The sequence below is a fragment of the Alligator mississippiensis genome, chromosome 2, assembly GCF_030867095.1.
Source record: "Alligator mississippiensis isolate rAllMis1 chromosome 2, rAllMis1, whole genome shotgun sequence".
NCBI lineage: Eukaryota > Metazoa > Chordata > Crocodylia > Alligatoridae > Alligator > Alligator mississippiensis.
Genome location: NC_081825.1, coordinates 133278610 through 133303768, shown reverse-complemented (window position 1 = coordinate 133303768; position 25159 = coordinate 133278610). Strand labels below are relative to the sequence as shown.

At 43.1% G+C, this 25159-nt stretch overlaps 1 protein-coding gene across 2 annotated transcripts in view; it reads right to left on the bottom strand.

The window, feature by feature from the left end:
* Positions 1-25159, bottom strand: part of CENPC (centromere protein C) — a 78403-nt gene that overhangs the window by 3383 nt on the left and 49861 nt on the right. The window contains exon 24 of one of the 2 annotated variants that reach the window (XM_059722180.1): positions 4873-4915. The exons of the other annotated variant lie outside the window; for it this stretch is intronic. Coding sequence (XP_059578163.1) covers positions 4876-4915 — 40 coding nt within the window. The 3' untranslated portion in view covers positions 4873-4875. The remainder of the gene's footprint in view (positions 1-4872; positions 4916-25159) is intronic. 2 annotated transcript variants of the gene reach the window in all.

Below are 25159 nucleotides of genomic sequence, written 5' to 3'. Positions count from 1 at the left end.
AAGTTCAGAAGACCCCTAGTTATGGCGGTGTGGGAGCTGCCTCCTTAACAGTGAGTATTAACATTCTCCTGCTGGGGTGGACAGGAAACTAGTGTTTTGTACAGTGTAAAGGCACATTAACATTGCAGGTTCCAGTTTGGAATAACTCATGCTGTGGAAAGATGCAAAGCACTGGTGGACTCCATCAAGCACCTACTCACATTTTTATGTGCTGGTATTTATAAATATATGTTAGGGGCTCGCTGGGATGGTGTTATCATTTGGGCATATATTCTGAAAACTAAATTATTATTATTAATATATTAAGAGTGGTGGTATTTGAGCTGGTTGTCTCTTTTTTTTTTTTTTTAGTGCCCACATATGACCTAGGAGCTGGGCTGGATCTGAAGCCCTTGAACATTTACGAACAAGGTTACCTTTAGCACTTCCATTTCGGTCAGTGGAGCTATTTTATTTATGTTCATAATACTGTGGATATGTTATTCAGTGCTTGCAGGATCAGGACCTCCAGTTTATTATTGCAAAGCAGAATACAACACATAAATTAGACTGATCAAATCCAAGAGATTTACAATTAAGCCTCGCACTGTGGCATTGCATTTATTTAAATAATAACACTTCCCCTTCCATATTTTGAGGCAATAAATCAGATCCTCTAGTGGATAATCTACAAGGCCAGAATTGGATTATTGTTTTGAGGAAAAGAGAATGGCAAATTACATTATTGTTTAGAACAAATTTAATTAAGTTGTATTTTTCATTTTCTGTCAGGTTTACCGTGTCCTTCATTTTGTATTTGGAGTGTGTGGGCAGCTGAAGCCATTTAATGACCAAGTTGATTATTTTATTGGGAAAGAGGACTAAATCAGAGAGAATAATACAATAGCTAGTCTAAATTCTGATTAGATAATCCACTTAAATTTATTTTGTTTAAGGCATCAGGATGTAGGTATGAATTTCAAGGAGATTCAGAGTCAAACTGAAGCAAGAGAAAGACAAGTAGTAAATTATAAGAGTAAAGCAAGCATTCAATCGCAATGCTATTCTGCCCTTTAAAATACACTGTGCCTCACTTACAAGCTAAAATATTGTTCAGCTATGACAGATGGGTAATTAATTTATTTCCACAAACACCACTGCGCCTTAGCTATGAATTTTCATAAGTGCATGACAAAACCCTTAGTTACTCAAAAAGCAAATGTTTGCATTTACTAATATTAAAAAAATCAGCTGTAATAATACTGAGGGTGCATTTGCTGGGTGCAGCATGACCTCTGCAATTATAACTTAATTGTCCTACATGGGCCAATACCGAGAACCTCGTACTTTCCTCTTCAGGTTTGTCCTTCCTTCAGCACTTTTCCCTACCAGGCTGCGTAATTATTTCTTCTTCATGGGCTTAATTGTAAATTTGTTTTGATTAATTAGCCCCAGAGCTGACTTGGCACTAACTTGGGATATAAGAAAGGGTTCTTGGTTTCTTCATTGTACAGACTACTATGCCCAAGAGGAATCCCCTTCGTGTCAGCAATAAAATTTGAAGTTCAAATCAAAACTTTTCTGCAATTAGCTTTTGTTTCTTTAAATTGTCCATTTTGTGCTACAGCAAAGGTATTAGCATAAAGGGAGCACATGAATTTATCAAGCTCAGGGCCTTTCTTTTCATCACTTTTACAGTAAACCCCCCCCCCCCCCAAAAAAAACCTGGCATTAATAATATGAGGATTCACTGCTTTTAAAACAAAGCTGATGTTAAACTACTGAAAAGCTGGAACAGAACAGTCAAAACAGATATAAAGTATCACCACCACTGTGTTCTGATGTCAATAGTACTGAAACGTTTTACTTGAACAGTCAAACTTTGTGTTCTTCTCTTCCACTTCTGTAGATAAAGTTTAATTTGATGACACATTTGAAGACTCAAAGAAAGCAGTTTTCTGCATTCTTTGGAGGTGAGCACAACTTCTTACTGCACAACTACCTGACAATTCCTGACAATGTTTGCACCTTAGGTTCAAAAAATACCTTAGCCAATTCAGTTTCTTCTTTCCTACCACTTCAGGCATGTTCAACTTAAGGCATGTTGGCTCAAGTCATGCATTGATGGTTGGTAATCACTACATTTTTTAAATACATCTGAAGTCTTGAACAGCAGTTTATACTTTTTCTGCTGCTTGCATAAGAAACCATCAACCAGTGAGTTCAATAGCATGAAAACCAAGGCATAAAATGAGAAGAGACAGCTTAATATAATCTGCATTACCAGATATTCTGCCCACATAATAAAGCAAACTTTTGAATAGTTCAAACTCCTTTGGCAGTTCATTCCACTTATTAAACAAACCTCTTTCTCCAATCACCAGACGCTAGGCCACCATTTTCCAAGTAATTCTACAACCTCATTTATAATAGGCAGAATAAACTTAACCTTTCCCCTTTATGTCTTAAAGTTGTTGTGCCATTCAAAATGAAAACCTAACATTTTAGGCATCAAGTGTTCAAGTGTGTTATATTTCAGCAGATCCTTCAAAGTATCAAGAAGTCAAAATGAACCAAAGATGTATGATGTGATTGTCAATGAAGGCAATGAACGAGGTTAACTTCCCTGAATCCTAAAGCAGTCTCTCTCCTCTTAATAGCCAGTCATGCAAAGCACTGAGTACCAAACATCACTGGGAATAAAGGATTCCCCATACCTTGTAGGGTCAAGTAACCCCTAGCCAGACTGGCCTAAACATATTCTACAAGAATAATTTCTTCTTTTTCTCCTGTTCAATTTTCTGCCAGTTATTGAAAGCAATGAACCATTCTGATTTGGATGATTTCTAAATCTTAACTACTCAGTTCCAAAACAGAGAATCATTTGATTGGTGAGAAGTATTTCATCAGACTACTCTTTCTAAGATCCTTTAAGCTTCTGACCTTTTATTACAAAACATGAATTTTACATGCTTTTGAAACAGTAATTTTGCTTAAATCCTTCTTTACTAAGATTGCAATTTCAACATAGATTTTCCTTGCATCCTTTGAATAAACAAACAAAATTTTCCATAACTGTTTAGTCAATCTATGTATATAATCTACACTAATTATAGCATATGAAAATTATGCTAGAAAGCATTAAGGTTGCAGACTCCAGCATTCAAGTTAGACAAAGACTAAATTGCCTTGCTGTGAAATTTTAAATTGGTCATTTTTGTGTAACCATGTAACAGTTTTGCTCAATATCACATAGGAGGCCTGTGTCAAATACAGGGATTGAACCTTGGATCCAAGATTAATGCTTTAAACACCTTGCAAGATTTGATGTCTTTGTTCTATGAGACTCCTGTCTTGTTTCATTTACAGAAGAGCAGCGAACCAAACAGAATATGATTGTGCTGTTACAAGTGAGCCTCTTGGCTACCACTCTGGGCCACCAAACCAGATCCCATATATTCTTGGCTTTCTGGATCTCAAAGAGTTGGAGGCACTGCCTTTGGCTTTAGGTGTCTAAGCCTACTGTCAGATACAGATGTACTGTCTACCAGCCAGTTCAAGTCCCTCACAGTGCACCTGTGAGTGATGGTGACTCACTTATGCTTCCTAGTAGGCTCCTGTGCATTTCCACAGTCCCAAAGTTGTGGTCCCTGTGGATTGCTGTATGCTTCTTTAGGAACTATATGAGAGTGGAAGCCAGGGCGCAAATATTTTGCAAAGCGTTTCTAAACAAATCGGTTTAAGCAAAGAGTAACGCTGCATATAGAATCTTCCCTCCAGAGTCCACTAAAATCCAAGAGTCTGGTGGATTTGATCAATCTTTCTACAGAATCCAGAATCCTCTTCTTGCAGACTTACCTTCAGATTCTAGTCTTCACCAATTGAAATGGCTGGTAAAAGCACCTTCTTTGATTTTAGTCCTCCCTTGGAAGTGAGTCTCCTCAGGACATGGACACACGTACATCTGGGGCCATTTCAAAAGGGCCATGGAAGGGGAGAATCCTGGCTCCTAACTAGGCAGCAGCTGTTACATTCTAACAGTTACATGTGGACAGGAAACATGCAAATGTAGCAAAACTACTCCAACTTCGACATTGGATAAAGCAGGGTTAGAGTTAGGGTAGATATGCTACATTTGTATCATTTCCAGCTTGTCCAGAGGTAACTGGTAGAACAGAACAGGTACTGCACGCTCCTGTTGAGCATCTCCCCTTCTGAAACAGGTGATCGGTCTCTTGTGGGCTCGAATCAAGTGTAGTTGGGTCCATACCTTCAGTGGCTTCCAGTCCTTTGTCAAGGGATCCACCAAAATGTATTGGTTTCCTAGGACAGCAGCTAGATCACTTTCCTACTGCCCTTGCATACATCTAGGATGGGTAGGGCTAGATGGTACCTTCAAGAGTTCACCTAGTCCAGGGGTGGCCAACTTTGCATGCAGCAGATTGGAAAAGGGAGCAAGGAATACACCTGCAAATAGGGCAGGGATCAGAAAGCAGACCAGCAGATCAAGCAGGGAGCACAGGGCATGGAACAGAAAGCAGAGTAACAGATCAGGCAGGGGAAGCAGATCTGGATGGTACCCAGGGAGGGTGCAGGGCTTGCTTATATTATGGCACACCTGCCAAAAAGGTCAGCCTCAACTGATTTAGTCCAACCCCTTGATTTGAAGCAAGATAATCTCTGTCTAAGCCAGAGAGCCAACACGTGAATTCTAAGTTAAGAATCCTTGACTGATTGGCAAGTGTTAGCCCTCTATTAATATCACTCAAACTAGTCTGAAATGAAAGCAAAAAGGCAACAGTGGAAGCACGGAGCAGTTTCCCTTTAAAATGGCATTCACAAATCAAAGTGGAATCTGCAGTTTAATAGACACATGTATAGACACACACTAACCTGTCATACGCAATTAAAGACTGTATCATAACACACGAGGGAACTGAAATAGAAAACCGTGGCCAAGCTTAATAAGCGTTTCCTAGTTTTCAAGTACTTAACTTCAAATTTTACTTACTTTTAATATGTTATTTCCAGCTAATTTTCTAGTCTAGGCATTTTTTTAAGAAAGGAAACTAACCCTACCCCCCCCCACCCCCGCCCAAATCATGTGAAAATACCTTGAAATATTTAATGGCAGAAAAAAATAAGATAAGGAAGAATATACCACCATCAGGAAACAAGAAATTTCTATAAAGCCCCAGGAAGTCTAACATTTAGTATATTAAGCAAATATTTTAACTGAGGATGAGATCTTAGTTCTATTTAGTAGAATCAGACTTTAAGAATCATTTGTTTTTCAAATCCTAGAGAAATTTCTCACTGAAATTTGGAATCACTTAGCTCCTGGTATTTGAGGCTGATTTCCTGAACACCTGTAAAAGTACTCTGACATTTAGGAGGAGGGAGTGGCTTTGAAGAGTGTGTGCCAGTCTAGGGAGACAGAAACTAGAGTATATCCAATTATGACAGCTGTATCTGCACTGGAAAAGTGACATTCTACACATAATTAGATTTATTAACTGCATCAATCACCACTTCGAAAATTGCTACCAACCAGCCTTTACTACAGCAGCATTCAGTATATAATGGACTGAACATCCTTTAGAGTTTGACTAAAAGAAATGGTATTTTCTTTGTGCTAAAGTGCCTTCTTCTGGTCTCACTTATGAAAATGAGGAAAGCAAACAGCTCCTAATTCTAATTTTCCTCATCAGCTTCCACAGTGCCCATTTCAAGCTGTGTGCAGATTGTTCTAATGTAATTGTATACTTGAAAATACAAGGAATCGAACTGGCATCTCTTAAAGCATTATGTTGTCTTATTGACACCGTTGCTTTGCCACATTTGCTCAACTCCTGTTTTCCTATTTTCTGCTTCTTTAAGTTACAAGAATGTATAAGCAGATGAATGGAAATTTGCCTATTCTGGAATGTTTCCATTTTATTTAAGACTCAAAATACTTTTGTTTACCAAATAAGAATAGCCTTATTAGAAGTTGCAAGTCAAAATGCAATGTATGCAAAATGTATTTTTGGACTACATTTTCGAAAGAGCTCAGTGCCTAGCAATTAACATTGCCCTCAACAGGAGCCAAGGCTTCTTGAAAATCTGACTACCTTTTATGTGCCTTAATGTGAGCTGAACTCTTAAAAACCTAACTTCAACTGCAGTCACAGATATGTATTTAAGAAAAAACTTTGGGTGGAGGGGGAGGGAGTAATCTAGAGAACTTCTGTTTTCTGTGATTTGCATCTATTAATACCAGGTTGGTTTTACATATTAGTTATGTTAGACCAGTGCTCAGCAACATTTTTTAGTTGTGGGCTGAAATGACCCAGCTTGGGTCTGAGGTGGGCCAGCAATGGGACCTACTGCTGCCATGCCATCTGGCTGCACAGCATGTGAAAAGCCCTCTGCCACCAAAATGCTGCCAAATCCTTTCAGCTCCCCAGGCTGGATCCAACAGCTACATGGGCAGGCCATAGGTTGCTGACCCCTGTATTAGACCATACTAGGACTTTGCTCTCAGCACCCTCAATTAGCTTTCTTAAAAAGGGCTGATCTGACAGCTTCAAAGCATTGTTCTAGCAAAAGATTGGGCACAACTTATGCCACAACAATAGAACACAACAATGCCCAGTCACAGTCTTATTCATGCTTATGGTCTGAAGCAGGGGTTCCCAACGTTTGTACGCCCAAAGGCACGTTTGAATTTAAAAGAAAAAGCAGCAGGCACCAATATGACAAAATTTTTTGTTGGAATAATGATTTTTACTGATCAAGAAAATGTGCATGGGCACCTAAATAAACCTTGGGGGGGGACGGGGAAGGTTGGGGGGGGACACCTGCCATGGCGCCTGCAGGCACCGCGTTGGGAATCGCTGGTCTGGAGGCACCACCTCCACCAAGAACAGGGTATTTTAGTTTCCAGGTACATTCAATCCTTGATTCTTCTACTGTGTGTGTCAAAGTTATGGAATTTTGATATGGATGTGCATGGCAAGAAGCAAGCCACTATCATCATTTCCTCTTGCACTGGGCAAATCACTAACAATAAATACATAAATAACTCACTGATTTTGTTCAATACTAGCCTGGTGCATATTTGAACCAGTGACATATGGGTAAGCAAAAAAGGCTACCTGCAGACTTGCCCAATATCACCTGAATATAGCATTATTCAATAGGCGCCATTATCAACTATCAAGTAAATATAAAAGACAGTTTTAAAAATTATGACATCAGATAAAGTTGCTGAATCATGCAAGTGGCAAACATGAGCTTATGCTATAGTCTGCAATGAGCTCTGCACCTGCCATCAAGTTAGTATTACAGCATAATCAGAAACCGTAACTACAGACAGCCAGACTACATTATGGAAAGGACTCCAAAGAATGCTGATGAGAACAGTCATATAATGTCAGGGACAGAAAATGGATTTCTAACAGGTCTTTAAACATTAAGTTCTATGATTTTATTCATATTAGAGATACTTTTTTGCCTAGTTTCTTTAATATTTATTACCACTTTTTAAACAATAGAAATGAAGCCACCAAATATCATGTACAAACAATATGAAGAGACTGACATTCACAAAACCAAGGGAATAGGGGCTCCATTACTACAGTAATTAATATCTTAAGGTATATTCTAACTACTCATCACACAACCCTATTTTTGCTCCTGCTTTTGCACTCCATACCACAACTAGAATCACCATACATAGCTAAGAAGAGACCTGGAACTAAGGGAGAAAGATAGCAGTGGTTCAGAACTAAGCTTCACAAGCAAAACTGCATTTGGGCATCCACATTACACACAAATAAGGAATACTCAATTTTAGGACAGGGCCATTGATTTTTCATGAGCACATCATCCAAAACCATGCAAACTCAGGTAAAGTACAGGAAAGGTTTCAGCTTGGCTACCTTTATTGTGCCTTCATGTAAAAAAAAAAAAAAGGTTTTGAGTGGACAATCTTCAGTGCAACTGTAGTAATATATAAGCACAACAAGATGAACAGTATAGGGTACAGATGGTATTGCCCAACCTTCTCCATCTGAGGTTGTAACCACAAGAAGTCTAGAGTTCACAGGTTTCAACTCAGTTTTTAATCTTAATTTTTATTCTAATTTTCTTAGTTTAAAAAAAAAAAAAAGACCCTGTTATTTAAATACAGATACTAGACTAAACAAATATCTGTGCTTATAGTTCCATCTACTGGCATATATTAGAAATATTTCTAACAGTGAAAAAGATCAAGTATATGAAATTTCAAGAAGTGTTTGATACGTACATCTATTTTTCTCCTTCAGCCCTTTCTCATCCACTAGACAGAATTTTTATAAACTTAGAACAGATTACGCTCCATTTTTTAGTAAATAAGACTCCTTTTCCTTGGCACAAACCAGAGGCTAAAGAAAAAACTTTTCCCAGTATAATTAGTAAAATACTGGGTGTTAATATTAACTCTCAAGATAATCACAGAATCATAGAAAATTAGGGTTGGAAGGGACCCCAGGAGGTCATCTAGTCCAACCCCCTGCTCAAAGCAGGACCATCCCCAACTAGATCAGGCCAGCCAAGGCTTTGTCTAGCCAGGTCTTGAAAACCTCCAAGGATGGAGATTCTACAACCTCTCTGGGTAATATGTTCCAATGCTTTACTACCCTCCTGGTGAGAAAATTCTTCGTAATATCTCAACTAAATTTCCCTCGCTGAAACTTGAGACAGTTGCTCCTTGTTCCGTCATCTGCCACCACTGAGAACAGTCCAGCTCCATCCTCTTTTGAACCCCACCTCAGATAGTTGAAGCCTGTTATTAAATCCCACCTCAGTCTTCTCTTCTCCAGACTAAATAAGCCAAGTTCCCTCAGCCTGTCCTCATAAGTCATGTCCCCCAGCCCCTTCACCATTTTCACTGACATCTGCTGGACTCTCCAATTTGTCCACATCCTTTCTGTAGTGAAGAGCCCAAAACTGAACACAGTACTCCAGATGTGGCCTCACCGGTGCTGAATAGAGGGGAATAATCACTTCCCTTGACCTGCTGGCAACACACTTACCAATGCCGTTAGCCTTTTTAGCAACAAGGGGACACTGCTGGCTCATATTCACCTTATCATCCACTATAACCCCCAGGTCCTTTCCTGCAAAGCTGCTGCCCAGCGAGTCAGCCCCCAACCTGTACTGGGTACATGGCATTGTTCTGTCCTAAGTGTAGGACTTTGCACTTGTCCTTGTTGAATCTCATAAATTTCTTTTGGCTCAATCTTCCAATCTGTGTAGGTCACTCTGAATCCTAGCCCTACCCTCTAGCGTGCATCTACTACTCCCCTCATCTTGGTGTCATCCATGACCTTGATGAGGGTGTACTCGATGCCATCTTCCAGGTCACTGATGAAAATACTGAACAAAACTGGCCCCAGGTCAGACCCCTGGGGCATTGTACTTGATACTGGCTGCCAACTAGACACTGAGCCACTGATTACTACCCCCTGAGCCTGATGCTCCAGCCAGTTTTCTATCCACCTTACAGTCCATTCATCCAGCCCATACTTCCATAGCTTGCCTGCAAAAATGTTGTGGGAGACCATATTAAAAGCATGGAAGTTTCAGATACAGCATAATTTCTAGTAAACCTAAGAGAACTCTAGGTGGCTACTATACAGACATCTGGGGTAAAAAGGCTGCTAACATAGATTATACTCCACCAGAGCTGCTAATACAGGGGTGGCCAACCTGCAGCATGTGCACCACAAATGGCACAGGCAGCCTCTGTTTGTGGCATGTGGCAAATCACGGAGAGAACAGGCAGCACAGCAGCAGATAAGGCAGGGAGCAGAAAGCAAAGCAGCAGATTAGTCAGGCAAAGAGGATCAGAGTGGTATGTGGGAATAGTACTGAGGAAATGTATATCACGCGTGCCAAAAAGGTTGGCTCCCACTGCTCTAGTGGATGTCCTAACTCAGATGAAGACCCACGTAAGAGCCTCCAGAGAGAGACTGCTTCATTCTCTCTACAGATGACAAGTCTGGGAGACAACCTAGCTAGCTGCGTGACTCCCTCTCTCTCCATGTGCAATTAAAAAGGTCATGGCTACTATAGCATCCAACATATGGAGAGACGATTCAGTCTTGTACAAGTGTGATTTTGGTAACAATACGGGAAGAGGAATCTGACGATTCAAGTGGAACTCCACAAACACTTTTCAGAAAGATTTGGGATGAATATTTTCATAGATAAGTGCAGCAGGAACTAGTCTGCAACATGTAAGAAAGGGTGGGGAATGTAAAAATGGATGGCAATTTGGGCAGCAGTGATCACAGGATGATCAAATTCAGGATCTTGATACAAGGGAGAAAAGGAAAGCAGAAGAATATGGACGCTGGACTTCAGAAAAGCAAACTTTGACTCTTGCAGAGAATTGATGGGTAGGATCCCCTGGGAGGCCAGTCTGACAGGGAAAGAAATCCAGGACAGCTGGCTGTATTTTAAAGAAACCTTACTAAGGGCACAGGAACAAACCATTCCAACGTGCAGGAGGAATAAAAATATGGCAGGTGATCAGCTTGGCTTTGCAGAGAACTCTGCAGTTAGCTTAAACACAAAAAGTAATCTTACAAGTGGAAGCTTAGAGAGATAACTAGAGAGGAACATAAGACTATTGCTTGGGCATGTGGGGATAAAAATCAGGAAGGCAAAAGTGCAATTGGATCTGCAGCTAGCAAAGGGCATGAAAGATAACAATAGGTACAAGTATGTTAGCAACAAGAGGAAGGTCAGGGAAAAGTTAGGTCCCTTACTAAATGAGAGGGGCAACCTAGTAACAGATGAGGAAAAGGCTAAAGTGCTTGTAACAGAGGCTCGAGATGAAGCCCTGTTACTAAGTAATACCCGGGATGCTGGGGAGGGAAAGAGCCTGTGCACAAGTGGTGGGGGGTTTACACGCTGGGGAAGGATCAGGGTAATTATGATGACTACCATGCGTAAAAGGCAGAGCCGGGGATCACACATTTGCCCTTGGGGCATTGGAGAGATGGAGCTGCGTGATTGCAGAGACGGCTGAGCGGCAGAAGGCACCACAAACAGGAATACTCGCAACAAACGGATGGGATTGGGGATACTCACGCAGAGGGCTGTGGTCGGCAGGAGGTCGGCAAGACCCATGAGAGTCCGGGGGCTGTGGCTCCGGAAAACCCCCCAGAGACAATTATACTCCACCGTGATTGGGAGAAGAACAGAGAAGCAGCAATCAGCCAAGCGTCAGAACAGGGCAAGCTAATAGGGCAATTAGCGCGGTTACTTACTTTGCATCAAGCACCAAAAGGCCAGCACTTGGTGAAGCTGACACCTGGGTGGTTCATTACTTGCCACTCTCCCCTTCAGGGATTAGCATTTTATCTTTCCATCTCCTTAGTTGTGGCAGACGAGTCCTGAAGAGAGGAGGGTCGGGTAACCAACACCCACTCACAGTGCTCAACGCCTTTTTTACCTCAGTCTTCATAGGCAAGGTCAGCTCCCAGACCACTGCACCTGGGGGCACAGTCTGGGGAGGAGGTGAACAGTCTTCAGTGATGAAAGAACAGGTTAGGGACTATTCAGAGAAGCTGGATGTGTACAATTCCATGGGGCTGGATGCAGTGCATCCAAAGGTGCTGAGCAAATTGGCTGATGTGACTGCAGAGCCATTGGCCATTATCTTGCAAAGCCATAGCGCCTGGGTGAGGTCCTGGATGACTAGAAAAGGGCAAATATAGTGCCCATCTGCAAGAAAGGGAAGAAGGAGAATCCAGGGAACTACAACCTTTAAGCCTCACCTCAGACCCCAGAAAAATCATGGAGTAGGTCCTCAAGGAATCCACTTCTAAGCACTTGGAGAAGAAAGCGATCAGGAACAGTCAGAATAAATTCACCAAGGCAACTCATGCCTGACTAACCTGATTGCCTTCTATGATGAAACAACTGGCTCTATGTTTTCAGAGAAAGCAGTGGACATTATATACCTTGACTTTAGCAAGGCTCTTGAAACAGTCTACCAAAGCTTTCTTGCAAACAAGTTAAGGAAGAATGGACTGGTTGGATGAATGGACTGCAAGGTGGATGGAAAGTTGGCTGGAGCTTCGGGCTTAGAGGGTAGTAATCAACGGCTCAATATTTAGCTGGCAGCCAGTATCAAGTAGAGTGCCCTAGGAGTCAGTCCTGGGGCTGGTTTTGTTCAATATCTTAATTAACAATCTCAAAAATGGGATGGAGTGCACCCTCAGCAAGTCTGTGGATGACACCAAGCTGGGAGAAGTAGTTAGATACACTGGAGGGTAGTTTTAAGATTCAGAGTGGCCTACACAAATTGGAAGACTGGGCCAAAGGAAACCCCATGTGGTTCAACAAGGACAAATGCAAAGTCCCGCACTTAGGATGGAAGAAACCCATGCACTGCTACAGGTTTTGGACCAAATGCAGAAAAGGACCTGGGTATTTCAGTGGACAATATGCAGGATGTGAGTCAACAGTATGCCCTTGTTGCCAAGAAGGCTGATGGCATACAGGACTGCATTGGTAAAAGTGTTGCCAACCAGTAAAGGGCAGTGATTCTTCCCTTCTGTTTGGCACTAGTGAGGTCACATCTGCAGTACTGTAATCCAGTTTTGGGCCCTTACTGCAGAACAGATGTGGACAAATTGGAGACAGTCCAGTGGAGAGGAACCAAAATGGTTCCAGGGCTGGGGCACATAATTTCTGAAACGTGTGTGAGGGAACTTGGCTTATTTAGTCTGGAGAAGACAAAACTGAGGAAGGATTTGATAGCAGTCTTCAACTACCTAAAGGGTGGTTACAAAGAGGATGGAGCTAGACTGTTCTCAGTGGCAGCAGATGACAGAACAAGGAGCAAACATCTCAAGCTGAAGCAAGGGAAGTTTAGCTGGCATATTAAGAAAAACATCTCTTACTAGGAGTGTAGTGAAGCACTGGAACAGATTACATAGAGAAGTGGTGGAATCTCCATCCTTGGAGGCTTTTAAGGCCCGCCTCGACAAAGCCCTGGCTGGAATGATCTATTTGGAAATGGTCCTGCTTTGAGAAGTGGGTTGGACTAGATGACCTCCTGAGGTCCCTTCCAACCCTAAATTTCTGATTCTAAGTCTAATGCTGCTGGTTTGAACAAAAACCCAGTGAGATTGAGGAGAACTTGGTTAAGGTCCTATGGCAAAATTGGGTCTTCAACATGTTGAAACCCTTTAGTTAGGCCAATCAAGAACATTAACATAATGGAATGGAAAAACACATGGCTTGGTCCTGCATCAATGGCCAGTATGCCAAAACTGCATTAGGTAAAACTTGACCAAATCTGAGGCTAGATCACTATTTTAACTCAAACTATTCTAGGGTCTGAGTACCTAAGTCCTGCTCTATATTCCAGATCAAGAAGACATATTACCCATTTTGTGAGACAATTATGTCTCAACAGATCTTTTACTGTCAATTAAAGTTGCCTCAAGCAGGTTAAGACCGGGAACACTCTATACTCAACAGCAATCAACGTGGCTTGAGGTACAGCAACTTCAGATCCAGAAGCAAAGGTAAAATCTTTGGCTGAATGAATGAGGCATAAGATACCGAAGAACCAGAATGTCTTGACCATGGTAGGGCTATCAAGATCAGTTTGACCAAATTGTTTGGTCTTGCAGAGCACTACAGGCATGAGGGACCAGAGACACGAAACAAATCCTCTCGCTCCTACCCACTGGATGAGGAAGATACTGGACAAGGATTACAAGCATAGGCTTCCCCTGAAAACAGGAAAATGGACACCTGTTGTTCTGTGTTACAGACATCCATTTAGGATTAGCCCTAGTCCATGAAAACATCTGCAAAAGTTGGAATTTTTAATCTATTCGTGACTTGAAGCAACTGCTTAAGTTGTTGATCAAGCTGTTCTACCTGCTGAAAGAACCAGTGTCCTGCAGTGAGAAATATCTGGTGCCTGATAATCCAGTTTCAGAAGCTGATTGCTTCCTGATATGTGAAAAGATTTGGCTCACCCTGTTTGCTGAATTAAAATACAGCTGTTATGCTGTCAGCCATTATTTTCCCAGACCAGCCTCAAACCAGAATTATTACCAGAAAGATCAGTAAGCCTTGTAAATTGATGTTATGCCTCTACCCTTCACACTAGGGCCACACTCCTATAATTGGAGTCCATCTTTATGTTATCCCTCTGTAACAAGCTTTTGTCTCTGCTCCTTCTTTGCCACCCAGGGGCTAAAGTGCACTTCCATGCAAGTACTCTCAGGATCTTTCCTGGACTGGTAGGAGTGTGACCTTGCTTGGGGTGTACACTACTTGTCATACAACAAAGCTGAAGTCTGATCTGAAGTACCACAAAGGTACACAAAGCTATATGACCTAGCAAGATGAGACACATGCTCACTGCGACAGAAGTACAGATTTCAGCTGCAGGATCATGTTGTTTAGGTTCTAGAAGTAAGAAAACCAAAAACGTTCAGGAATGACATGGAAGTCTTTTTTTTAACCTTATCTTTAGGCCCAGATTTTAAGACAAGTTATTGGATGTCATTTGTAAAACAAAGACTTGAGGAAAAGGCTTCTATTCATCCAGGAAGGACTACACCAAACACTGCTTCTCCTTAAATATGCTGCTGCCACTGCATGCACTTAGAGGAATATTTTAGGACAGTCAAGATCCTGAAAGGTAAGGCCTCGTACTGGTAATGATTCTGTCCTACCACAAGTCTCAGGTACTTACGATTCAATTGTATGATGGTTAAGAGGAAATACACATCCTATAGATGGATTCATGACACTTGGTCATCTCTCTAAGAGGATTAATCAAAGCACAACCACCATGAATTTCAGTGGCACATAACAGCACTGAACTTTCTGAAGTCCAAGATGGGTTTTTCAACTCACCTTCCTTTTCAAAATTCACGAGTAATGGATATAAAATCCTCTTCCTTGATATTGAAAGGATGCAAGACAAGCGAGAGAACTTCTTGCTGAAGGACCTCAGGAGAAGAGCCCCTGAAGAATGCCAAAGTGTGGAGCTGAAGACACCATGGTTACAGTAGTCAGCCTTGATAATGTCCAGATCCACTGATCGGTGGTAATGCAAGGCTGCATGCCTGAACTGAGCCAGGCAGTTCCTGAAAAACACTAGGTGCCAAAAGGCCCAGGTCCAGAGGGCTAGTTCTAGACAATCTCAAAGTGCATTGGAATGACTGGGATGTCAAAGTCAGTTGTCTTTCCTTCAGAAAGCATGGTCATCTCTTTTGAATGGCTCTGGAGATCTCTGCTGGAAGGAGGACTATATGATCAGTTTTTGCAAGGTTAGAATACTGACTATGGGAATATATCCTAAAGAAGCAGAGAGTCATCTGAGTCCTTCAAAGCATGAAACATGCCATTTACCTTGAAACAATTCCACTACCTCAAATGCAGCAGTTACTATTTGCTGTGGGAAAATTAGATCCCCGAGGCCAGGATGCATGCTGCATTTCTGCAGCTTCCCACCCAATGTCAATGTCAATATCCACTGCATTTAAGGCTGTTTGTTAAAAATCACCTTGTATCCATCTGACCTTCCATAACCAGGGAAGCAAACACCACACTGACATCTGGTGATAGCTTCTGTGCAAAGCAGGCCAGTTTTCATAGACCCAAAAGCTGTAGGTGGATGAAAGAGCTTAGTAATTAGCTATGCCAAACTGTCAGCTCAAAAAAAGTATGCTTTACAGCTCAGTAAATCAAAACTATTTGACCGTCCTTTGGTGTATTTCTGACTTGGGAAGATGTTTCCCATTTACCTATGTCGCCACAGTGGACAATGGTATCATATGTACTCTGCCCTTCCTGGTGGGATGGGACATAAATAATATAAACAAAGCAAAACAAAAACAAAACAACCTTATCCATGGCAGCAGCTGCTGCTGCATATGTTTGTCAAATCAGTCTAGCACAGCCCATGAATACTGTATTTATGTGCAGCATTACCTGTCCCACAAAAACAGTCTGCAAGATATTCACTAGTTTGTGGCTCAATTCCTACCCCTCCTCCTCCTCCTCCACTGAGATGTACATGGCCACAACCATTCTTTTCAGGTGGTCGTGGAAACCCCTGAAGTTTTCCCAGTATTGTTCATCCAAGGAGGAGGAGGAATTGGGGGAAGTACCCTGACATCCATAGATTGGAGCTTGGTTTTGTCATTTACTTGGCAGGGCAAAGTCCTATGATGCAAAGAGCGTGTTCTGTGTCACAGAAGGTCTTCAGTTTCCAGAATGCCATTAAAGTGACAAAACTATAAGCACTTTGGAGCTCATGAGATTTATCAGGGAGCCATAAAATCTAGGTGGGAGAATGATGTCAAGGAGACACTCCTCTAGAGGAGCTCCTCATGGGGTCTGCCTTTGGAACTCCTCTGCTCTTTATCTTCATAGTTTTATAGTAGTTCAGGGCCAGAAGGGACCTAAGTAGGTCATCTAGTCTAACCCCCCGCCAGTGACCAGACCACACGCTGGGATCACTCAACCCCAGACAGGTATTTATCCAACCTCTTTTTGAATTTACCCAAGGTAGGAGTGAGGACCACTTCCCTAGGAAGTTGGTTCCAGATCCTAGCCACCCTAACAATGAAATAGTGCCTCCTAATCTCTAACCTGAACCTATTCTCCAGCAGCTTCTGGCCATTGTTCCTCGTCACCCCAGGTGCTGCTGCGAGGAATAGGACTCTTCCTATTTGCTGCTGATCTCCTCTAACGAATTTGTAGGCAGCCACCAAATCCCCCCTCAGCCTCCGTTTGCTGAGGCTGAACAGGTCCAGGTCCAGGTCCCTCAGCCTCTCCTCATAGGGCCTGCCCTGTTGCCCTCCAACCAAGCGGGTGGCCCTCCTCTGGACCTTCTCAAGGCAGGCCACGTCCTTCTTAAAGCGTGGTGCCTAGAACTGGACGCAGTACTCCAATTGAGGCCAGACCAATGTTGTGCAGAGGGGGAGTATCACCTCTCTGGACCGACTTGAGATGCATCTTTGGATGCACGACAAGGTGCGGTTGGCTTTGCTGGCTGCGGTCTGGCATTGACGGTTCGTGTTCATCTTATAGTCAATAATGACTCCAAGATCCCTTTCCGCCTCTGTGCTCTCAAGGGGGGAGCTCCCCAGCTTGTATGTATGCTGTGGATTCCTTCTCCCCAGGTGCAGCACCCTGCATTTATCTACATTGAAGCCCATCCTATTACTATCCACCCACTTCTGTAGTCTGTCTAAATCTAATTGCAGCCTCTCTCCCCCTTCGAGCATGCCTACCTCTCCCCACATCTTGGTGTCATCAGCAAACTTGGACAACGTGTTTTCCACTCCCTCGTCCAAGTCGCTGATGAAGATGTTGAACAGTGTAGGCCCCAAGACCAAGCCCTGGGGGGCTCCACTATTCACATCCCGCCAGGTCAAGTATGACCCATCCACCACCACTCTCTGGGTGCGCCCCATCAGCCAATTTTTAACCCATCCAACTGTGTAGGCATCAATGCCACAGTTGCTCAATTTATTAATGAGAATGGGGTGAGAATATTGCTTATGGATATTTTGACTGTTTGGCTGGAGCAGGAGCACTTCAAAGTAGAGCACATATGCTCCTAGGTCTGACTCTCATGTAACATAGATTCATAGAATTTAGGGTCGGAAGGGACCTCAATAGATCATCGAGTCCGACCCCCTGCATAGGCAGGAAAGAGTGCTGGGTCTAGATGACCCCAGCTAGATGCATATCCAACCTCCTCTTGAAGACCCCCAGGGTAGGGGAAAGCACCACCTCCCTTGGGAGCCCGTTCCAGACCTTGGCCACTCGAACTGTGAAGAAGCTCTTCCTAATGTCCAGTCTAAATCTGCTCTCTGCTAGCTTGTGGCCATTATTTCTTGTAACCCCCGGGGGCGCCTTGGTGAATAAAACCTCACCAATTCCCTTCTGTGCCCCCGTGATGAACTTATAGGCAGGAAATAACATCTCCAGATAACATCTGGAGCAGTGTCCTGGGTTCAATGCCAGCCCCATAAATTTGTCCAGGTAGTAGATAAATGTCCAGCCTTGCCTCCCTGTCTTTGCAAGTCCAGGAAGTGGCAGTCACATGGACTGAGCTTCTTTCCTGGGATATTAGATTCTTTCCAGCAACTAACACCCTAAGTGTTCATCTGCAGCTGGCAAAGCTCTTCTGCAAGAGAAACAGTATGTGAACTCAGACAATCCTGAGGAGGCCATTCTGGATATGGAGTTTATAAACGTAAGATTCTGCCAACAGGCAATGAAGTATCTATATTTTCTCATTCTTTCAAGGTCTCCACTCCAAACCATCTCTTGCAATGGAATGATGAACTTAAGATCCAAGTGCTTTGCAGACAGCTGAAGTTAGCTGGCAGATGATGAAGCTGTTTAAGGGTAACACTAAAGTAAATTCATCTTCACTTCTTTCAGGTGTGCCACAAATTTTGTACAATAATTGCTGCCAAAATGCTTTATAAGATGATTCAGAAGTACTGGGTCTTCAAACAGGTTTCAATTTCAATTCAGCTTTCTTAGCCACCTCCTTTTCACATGGAATAGCAGTCATTATTCAGCAAAGGGAGTCTATTTTTGAATAGTTGTGGTTCATCCTTATCTTAGGCAATAATGAAATTTGACTTGCCTGGAAGACTAATATTCTCCACACCATCTGCTGTCTAGACTCTTGGCTTCTGGAGTATACAGTAAATTCATGAATTTCCTAGAGGTTCTCATTATTATCCAGGAAGTCAGGGAGCATATATGTAAATGTTAGAATGAAGAGCTTAGGAGGTGCCACATGACAGTATACAACAAAATAAAAGCAGTCAAACGTTCAGGACTAACCATACACTCTTCTAGTTTTCATTTATATAGATAAAAATAAACCTAAAACTGAATTCCTATGTTAATAATACTAAACCTGCTACACAGCTAATCAAAATTTCTGCCATTAAAACATTGGAGGCACTGAAGATATTGACAACATTCCAGCAGCTCAGGTATTTTCCATTTAAGAAGACACCAGTCTCTCTGAAGTACAGAGTGACTACACATCCAAATAAATGGCTTTGAGAAGTTTGCACCGAGTTAACAAATATCACAATACTCTCATGAAACTTAATTATACCCATTTTGTGTGTAAGATCTATTCATATAGGTTAAATGACTTTGTAAATTGCAGAACCAACTATAAATCCTAGTCATCTCCAATCGCTAAGCAAAATCCCCTACTACATTATACTTGGAAAATAAATCTTGTGCAGAATATATGAAGTTTCTCCTCAAGAAACTGTTGAGATATATCCTTGACAAACAGGATGACGTGCTTACAGAAATTATCAGAGAACCAAAGTTTGAAACAATGTCTACTGACAGGCTTCAGCTGACAGTATTAAGAAACTGTATTAGCCCGAAGAAAAATATACCAGTAATTCGAAGAGCAAGAAGAATAGTCAGAGAGTTACAACTTTGATTAAAAAAATTATGGACAGCTTGAACATACTTCAGTGTCTGTTCCTTGACTGAGCTCCTCGATTATGGAACTCACCAGCAAATGAAATAACTGAACCATACAGCATCAAAAATCAAATGCAAAACCCACCTTTTGCTAAAGCTTTTCTACAAAAGTAAGTATGACATGAACCCTTTCTCAGTACATCTTTGTATGGCTCTCTCATTCTTCAGCATTGTTTGGATGCTGAGGTGGCTTAGTCTTCTGGTCAACATGAATCCACCTCTCCAAGAGCAAAGTTCACACAAGCAAAAAACAAGAATCCAAGACTGCCTTTCCTTCCCAAAAGTCTATATTATCTTCCAAGGCTGCCCTTTTCCAGGGTTAGTCCTATCCCTGCCTGTCAGTTTCTTCAACCACTCTCCCATTTGCAAAGGTCACTGCATCATCTTGATATGTGGCAATACAGATGGTACGTAACATTATGCAGGTTGACTATAGGTTCCCAACCCCTGGCACCCTAAACTGAGCTTTTTGTCCCATAACTTCAGGCTGTCCCAACCCTTTCCAACACCTTATAAAAACTTCCTGCTTATCTTCCCACCCTTTTATGGGACACTGATTTCCAGGTCTACTTTACACAAAGTTCCTCTATGCTTAATGCTGTCTGAGGAACTGTTCTTACCCCTTCTCCCTGCATCCCCATCCCAAATCAGGCCTAGTTTAATTACATGATACACCTTGTCATGTGTCTTCACTCATTTCCTTCAGCTACAGGGATGAACAAAAAGCAGGTTCAGCCCTTGCACCATTTAAAATTTGGCTTACTTTTCCACATCAATGCAGTAACATCTGATGTCCATGTACGCGACCTTCCTTTACTGATCAACAAGGTAACACTACTGAAACAAATCACATCCGTCACTTACCATATTTACTTGAATCCAAGATGAGTTCCCCCCCCCCTCCCAATCACTATGAGGACCTTAGATTTGAGGACTGGCCTGGAGCAGGTAGCAGCTTAGCTCCAGTTTTGGCTCTATGCTCAGGGCCAAAGTTGGAGCTGAGCCACTGCCACATGACCCAGGCCAAAGTGGCTCACACTACAGAGGCAACACAGGGGAGATTCTGCAGTGGGTGGAGAAGGCACAAGGAAGACTCACAATGTGCAGCTTAGGGAAAAGCATGTGGGAGACTATGCAGCCTGCCCCCCCAGCCACTTGTCATCACACCCTTGTTACCACCAGCTCTGGCCTCTCAGGGCCCAAAGCTCCTGCCACTGCTTCTTCCTACCTGGGCTTAGGCTAGCAGCAGCAATGGCCCTGACCCTAACTGCCACCTAGAAGATAAGTAACAGGAGAGGGAGTAAAAGAGGTGAGAGGCAGCTACTACTGCTACAAGTCATGCCTTTAGGTCAAGTGATAGTGGTTTGGTTCAGTCACTCCAAAGGGCCTCTTTCAATTGTACCACAGAGCCAAGCAGCCTTTTTCTACCTCCCTTCCTGAACAATCTCACCATTCCAAAATATGTTTTTATAAGCACTTATTTTTCCATTAATCTTACTTGAACTTAACTAACCTAATCATTACTGAAATTACCACATTCACACAATAATTTAATTTTTGAGGGAGGGATGTCTTAAATTTATCCCCCCAAGGCAGCAATGGGGAACAGGAGGCCAGACCCCTGCCTCTTGCTCCCTGTGCCCTGCCTGCTCCCATGTCACAAACTCCATGGTCAAACTCCTTGAGGACAGTTTTAAGCTCAACATTAGGAAAAACATCTTCACAGCTAGGGTGTCCAGACTGTGGAATAAGTTCCCTCCACAAGTGGTGCAATTGCCTACCTTGGACATCTTCAAAAGGAGACTGGACGGTCACCTTGCTGGCGTCACTTGACCCCAGTTGTCTTATCTGCTTGGTGGAGGGAGCTGGACCCAATGTACTTCCGAGGTCCCTTCCAGCCCCTTACAATCTATGAATTTATGTCGTTGTATGTCCACCCTGTTGTCTGCCTCTCACCTAAAGGAAGACATAACACTGCTTGCACAACTACACTACCTATAACAGCTTCTCAACCAGGGGGATGGGATACTCAGGGGCACCACAAGAGTATATGAAGAGTGCCCTGAGATGTAAGGAAATAAGCCAGGTGTGAGGCGACGAGCACAGGTTCAGGGTGAGTCCTTGCCCGGCCATTCGTCCACCCGCAATGTTCAGCTGCTCTGAAAGAAAATAAGCACTGTAATAACTAAGTTAGCTTTTGAGATTGGGTGCCACTCAATTCACAAAAGTTATGGAGGGATGCTGTGGCAGGGCGCTGTTTGCGCCTGCCACTTTAAGGGCCTAAAGACAGCCGCCAGCAGGTGCCTGATGAAGGCAGCCATTTTGGATTCAGGGCTGCCCATAAAAACAGGGCATTTTGTTGCTGGAAGGCCAGGCAACAACATCACCTGACTGCAGGTATCATCTGGAGGTAAGGGAGGAGCTGTAGGGGATGGTCAGGAGGCTCCTGGTCCTGGGCATGACCTAAAACTGCACCCTGGCAGGAGTGGCTGGTCTGGTGGGGCTCCTGGGGGCTCCCGCGCCACTGAGAAATGCCAGGCTAGTTACCACCCTGGTGAAAGGCAGGTCTGGGTGCCTTAACCCCAGCTCCCACAACCAGGTGGGTCTGGAAGGTGGACCCCAGTGAGAGAGTCGGGCCATAGACTCGCACCTGCCTTGACATCCCCTGACTGGTCCAAGCTGAGGCCAGGACCGGAAGGGTCAAAGGGTCGGGGGACCACCGCAAGGAACACCCAAGAGCTGAGGGCTGGGGTTCCAACTGGCCTGGAGGTAGGCCAGGGCCAGTAGAGCCAAAGGTCCCAGAGGGACCACACCTGTAAGGGGGAAGCAGCTCAAGCAGTTATGCAGCCTGGAATGATGACGGAATAGGCTGCCTAAATAAAGGGATCCAGGTGGGGTTCAAATAGCAGGATTCTGGGGCCCAGTGTGGGGCCGGTGATGGTGGTAACATCTGGATGCTATCTGCAAGGCTTGGGCTGCGGTGCGGGGGAGGAATGGAGCCGCAGATAGTGCCCCCTGGCATCGGGGCAAGAAATGGGCAGCCTCCTGCTTAATTAACATCAATTAATTAATTAATTAACAACAAGGCATGGTGGGCGAGAAGGCGGGCAGTTAGCCCAGAAACAGGTGGGCAGCCACAGGAAAAAATTGGCCTCGAGAAGGCCCCCTATTACAGATGCCTTGAATCTAAAAAGGTTAGGACCAGCTGACCTAGAAGAAAGATGTTGAGTATCCACAGTAGATCTATATTTGGTTCAGGGGTAGGGTGGAGATGGAGGAAGGTCTAGTGATTACAAAACTAAACAAACATGTACAGTAAAATCTCCATTATCCAGCGTGAGCAGGGAATACCGGGTGCCAGTGATGTAAAAATGCCGGTTATATAAGAATACCAGAGCCAGAGGCTTGCAGGCAGCAGCGTGAATGGTGGCATCATGGGGGGGAGGGAGGAGTTGCATGTGGTGGCTGTGCGGGGTGGCTGCACATGGCAGCAGCATGGAGTGGTGGATGGCAGCGGTATGGCGGCAGCAGTGCAGTGCTGGTTAATAGAGTATGCCGGCTAGTAGAATGTCAGAAAACAAGGATTTTACTGTACTATGTTCTTTCTGAAAGCTGGTGTGGTATAGCTAGGTGAAGAATTAGGAAGTATCACATTGGGTATCTGTAGTTTATTAATAGCTGTTGATTGTATCCACCTGCAACTTATCACTTAGTCTGTCTACAAAATGGAAGGAAAAGTATCTAAGATCTTAAGGTACTTCACATGTAAAAGATGTGAGCATGAACACATTCAAAAAGGGTTAAAATAGGCATGGAATTATGAACAGTTAGCGGAAAAACTGAAACAACTAGTAACCTCTGTTTGGCTTTGTCTAGAACTCTGCCTCCAAGCCAAAAGGCATTCTGCAAGTGCTGCCCTACCTATTTACAGTGCAAAACCTGATAAGGAACTCCCCACAGGGCTGAGACTATATCCAGTGTTCAGAGTTTCAGATAGGGCCCACAACAAGCTTACTAAGCATAATCAAATGAAGGCTTGAGATTTATAAACTTGGATGACCTTTCCTCAAGACAGAAAAGGATATCCCTCTAACCCCAGAACAATACCCTTCATAAAATTCGCCCTCCTGCACCAAAAAGCAGATTATAGAACTTCTCCCCTCACCCCCCTGCCCCCCTCCCCACCCCCCCATTGTATTCTCAGCAATAGATCAGCCATTTTTTTTGCTGAGACTTTCAAAAAAGTAGTTAAACCCAAGGCAGGGAAAAAACTCAAACCATTAAAATCTGCCAAAGAGCAACTATAAACTGTCTAATAATAGAACGTGTTAAGCAACTACAACTACAAGCAACACCTAATTCACTCTACCTGTAAATTTTTCAGTTGAGTTGGAAATACATTTTGATTGTGATAGTTAATAAAGTACACAGTAATAGTAAAGTATCTAGTAAAGTAATAGTAATGAAACTCCACCCAAATGAAGTAATAAAGTAATACCCAAACACTTTCACTAAAATTATAACTAGTCATTTTTACAACTAACTGACATTTAATTCAAATACCAAATTTACTTGAATCCAAGGTGTTCTGTTTTTCAATTATTTAACATGGGGGGGCCCTCATCTTGGATTCAAGTACAGGGGGAGGAGGTGTGGTCCAGCTCCAGGCCAAACCCAGCAACCTCTACCCCCATTTTCCCCTCTCCACAGCTCTGCCTGTCCCATCCTCCCCATCCCCCCCCACCAGCTCCAGCACTGTTTTGTCCTTGCTCCAGCCTGGCAAGTTGCAGGGGCACAGAGGGAAGCAGGCACCGAGGGGCAGGCATCTGTGGGACATGGGACAGGCTGCTCGATACCTCCACCCTCTGCCTCTCCACAGCTCCCTCACCTCCTGCCTGTCCATTGCCTCCCCAGCTGCCTGCCCCCCTGCAGCAATGGATGGGAGTGGGGGTGGTGATTATGATGCATGAAATTGAGATAACCCTGCAATAATTAGATTCTATGAAGGGAAAATAACAAATTTATAAAGTCTCCATGTATAGAATCTAATAATTGATGGGCTGTCTTAAATTCAGAATAATCTTGGGTTCGGGTAAATACAGTAAATTGCCTAACGACAGTGAAGCAGGACTAATACTAAACCCATACAGAAATAGTCTAACTACGTCATCAGATGGCTAAAATACACTAGTATTTAAATATATGGCAAATGGATACGAATGTAGCTTATACAAGACAAGAGTGTGCCCAGTAATTCAATGACTTGCATCCCATTCACATCTCTATATTCAGGCAGAACACTGCCCCTAAGATTGGTAAAACAGATCTGAGATTGCTGGCATTTCTCCAGTCTAGAATGCAAACCCCAGGCCATTAAATAAAATTAATAGAGATACTCTTTGCTTGAAATTCGATATGCTTGGTTAAGGTTCATAAGACACTGATACCTGTGAAAGTATGCCTCTATTTGACCATTTCAACTTTCACTGTTAGACAGGAATCCTGACAGGGGACAGTAACAAGAGGTCCCTCAAGTATATTTAAAGGTTCATGATAAGAGTTAACCTAAGCATTTGTGTTTTCATCTGTACCTTTTTTTTTATTTTAATGGTTTATT